The sequence below is a fragment of the Filicampus tigris genome, chromosome 16 (genome assembly GCF_054856515.1).
Source record: "Filicampus tigris isolate MCC_2025a chromosome 16, RoL_Ftig_1.0, whole genome shotgun sequence".
NCBI lineage: Eukaryota > Metazoa > Chordata > Actinopteri > Syngnathiformes > Syngnathidae > Filicampus > Filicampus tigris.
In genome coordinates this window covers 10,727,471-10,730,000 of record NC_141232.1, presented here as the reverse complement: position 1 = coordinate 10,730,000, position 2,530 = coordinate 10,727,471, and the positions used below count along the sequence as shown (strand labels likewise).

The 2,530-nt window shown below is 35.2% G+C and overlaps 1 protein-coding gene across 1 annotated transcript in view; it reads right to left on the bottom strand.

Moving 5' to 3' along the window:
• atf7ip2 (activating transcription factor 7 interacting protein 2) overlaps window positions 1-1,838 on the bottom strand; it is a 5,500-nt gene extending 3,662 nt beyond the window's left edge. The window contains exons 1-5 of the mRNA XM_086055993.1: window positions 1,745-1,838; window positions 1,324-1,396; window positions 1,026-1,157; window positions 145-210; window positions 24-61 (exon numbers count right to left, since the gene is read on the bottom strand). Of these exons, the coding sequence (XP_085912119.1) occupies window positions 24-61; window positions 145-210; window positions 1,026-1,157; window positions 1,324-1,395 (308 nt within the window). The 5' untranslated portion in view covers window position 1,396; window positions 1,745-1,838. The remainder of the gene's footprint in view (window positions 1-23; window positions 62-144; window positions 211-1,025; window positions 1,158-1,323; window positions 1,397-1,744) is intronic.
• Window positions 1,839-2,530: the final 692 nt, after the last annotated feature.

Genomic DNA, 2,530 nt, shown 5'->3' with positions numbered 1-2,530 from the left:
TACTGAATTGTAAGTCTACTTACGTAATGACTTCATCATCATCAAAAGGTTGTAGCCAACTCTGAAAGTATTGAGATTCATGTATTTGTCATATACACAAAAATGATGTTTAAGTGGGCAAACATGCATGCACGTCATTCAAACCTTTTTCTTTGAATTCAAGGCGGTGAGTGCTTTTTCTGCTCTCCTTGTAATTGTCTCAATACGTTCCTGAAAAACAAAATTAACATATGTAGATAAAAAGTAGCCTATGTATATGAGCTTGGCGACTCGCATTCACCTCGCTCAATGTCACTCAGTTGTACTCACTGTTCCCCTTCCCAACCTGAGAGTCACTAGTGAAAGCTTGGGCTTATAAGCTTTGGGTGGGGCTACATTCCTCTATTCCCCAGAAATGTGGAGGAAGAGACTGTGTTGAACCCCCAAATCTATTTTCTTTAATAGAAACTTAATAACTTTTTTAAAAAATCACTGCACCAGGGCAGCGCAATTTAAAAATGGCGTGTTGCCTTTTAAACGTCACATTTGCAATTTGTGCAGTAGTGTCAGCCATGCTCATCACCTTGTGCATAGTGCAGTTATATTTTAAAATTTTAATCGTTTAGTGGATGGATGGATAAATTGCTCCTATTCTTTCTTCAAGGTCATTCCATATATCACCGGTATTTAACTTTTTTTGTATTGGTACAAAAGTATAGCATTTTAAATTTAATTTTACATCAAAGGAAAATTTCATCTCCTTATTACGTACAGTAACACTTTCAGTGTTTTACCTGAAAGCAGTACGTATTACGTAACATTTTCTATTACCTGGAGACATTTTTATTTTTTACTTTAAACATTATCTGCTGTGATTTGAATCTTAAATTGATTAAATATTTTAGAAAGTTTCAAGGTTGTTGTTTTTTTAATTAAACGGTGAGTGTGTATAGTACTATTCAAAACATTACAGTAATTCATTAGACAGTCTATCAGAAATTGGTTACATAAATTTTATTCCAAAATAACACAGTTGGTTTACCAACCTCAAGTTTTTGGATGGAATCTTCAAAAGCCGTGTCCTGTTGAAGCTGTTGGACAGTGTCGGCTAAATCCTGCAGCTTGGTATTGTTCTTTTGCACTGCTTTTTGGACTTCCTCTTCAACCAGCATCTGAAGCTGTACATAAATGCACGCACACTTATAATACAACAACTTAAAAACGCATGTAGATAAAAACAAACCTTCCACAGTCTCAGTCAAAAGTTTAGACACGTTTATCATGCTATTAAATGAGGAACCGAGTCCAAACTTTTGACTGGTACAATAGAATGGTTTCACTTACTTGAGTTTGGGAGAATTTTATCTTTTTTTCACAGCTTCCAGAGGAATCTGACGGGGGACACAACCGCTTCATTCTTAAAAAAAAATAAAAATAAAAAATAGAAGAGGAAAAGAAAGCTGCAGCTTTGATCTCACAAAGAAGAGTGTCGCCAAACAACGTTTGCACTTCGAGAGAAACCCTGCATTGACGCTTCTTTCACTATTATTTTCGCTGTTGTCGTTATGCTTAAAAAAAAGTGTTGATACGTCTTAGCATGACATTCTACCAAATTTCCACTATGCCTGAGATGGACAGTCCTAAACTTGACCAAATCTGATCGGATCTGTAAAGATCAAAGCATTCTAACTAATAATGACACATATACATAGAGTGGACAATTGTGTCTGATAAAAATGACAAAAAAGAAAACATAGTTAAATACCTGGAAAACCTCTTCTGAACTATTGCTATTGTTTTGCTCTATTGGTGTTACTTCATATTTCATCCGGGTGTCAACACTTCCAGCTCGCGGTACCTTTCTCGTTCTCGTTAGTTTATCCCATTTACCAGTTAACCTTGCTCTCTACTACCACCATCTGGACTGGATCTATCTATCTCTCCATCTATGCATCTATCCATCCATCCATCTATCCATCTATCTATCTATCTATCTGTCAGTAAGTTCAATGACACTGCAAAGAGACATTTGTCACAAACAAAGCAAAAACATTTTATTGTTTAACACAATTACTGAGGTTTACATCGCATCGTTTTGGGAATTTGTACAGTGTGAAGTTGATGTACTGTACTTTCCCGAGGTGTAGTTCAATACTAGTCCACATGAAGTTGCGAGAGGACAAAAAAAGTCTACGTAGTCTAAAAAGAAGGTGACCAAAAAAGAGAAAGCGACGCCGCAGTGACGTAGAACAAGTATCTGAGTTTTCAGTTTATTTGACAGAAATATAGGCTATAGCGTAACGTTCACCGTTCATATTTTCTATTTTGATAATATGGAAGCCTTTTCAAGAAACCCCAATTTAAAAAAAAATAATTTATCCCAACAAAAAGTTAGTACATTCTTTAAAAATGTCCCCTTTTTTGTGTCTTTGTTATTATGAAATGAAACTGAAAGAGGCTATTAAAAGTTCTGTGTCAAACAGTTTTCGAAAGCATAATAAGAATTAGTAGCATTTTGACTTGATTTTCTATATCAATGATATACAGTAGT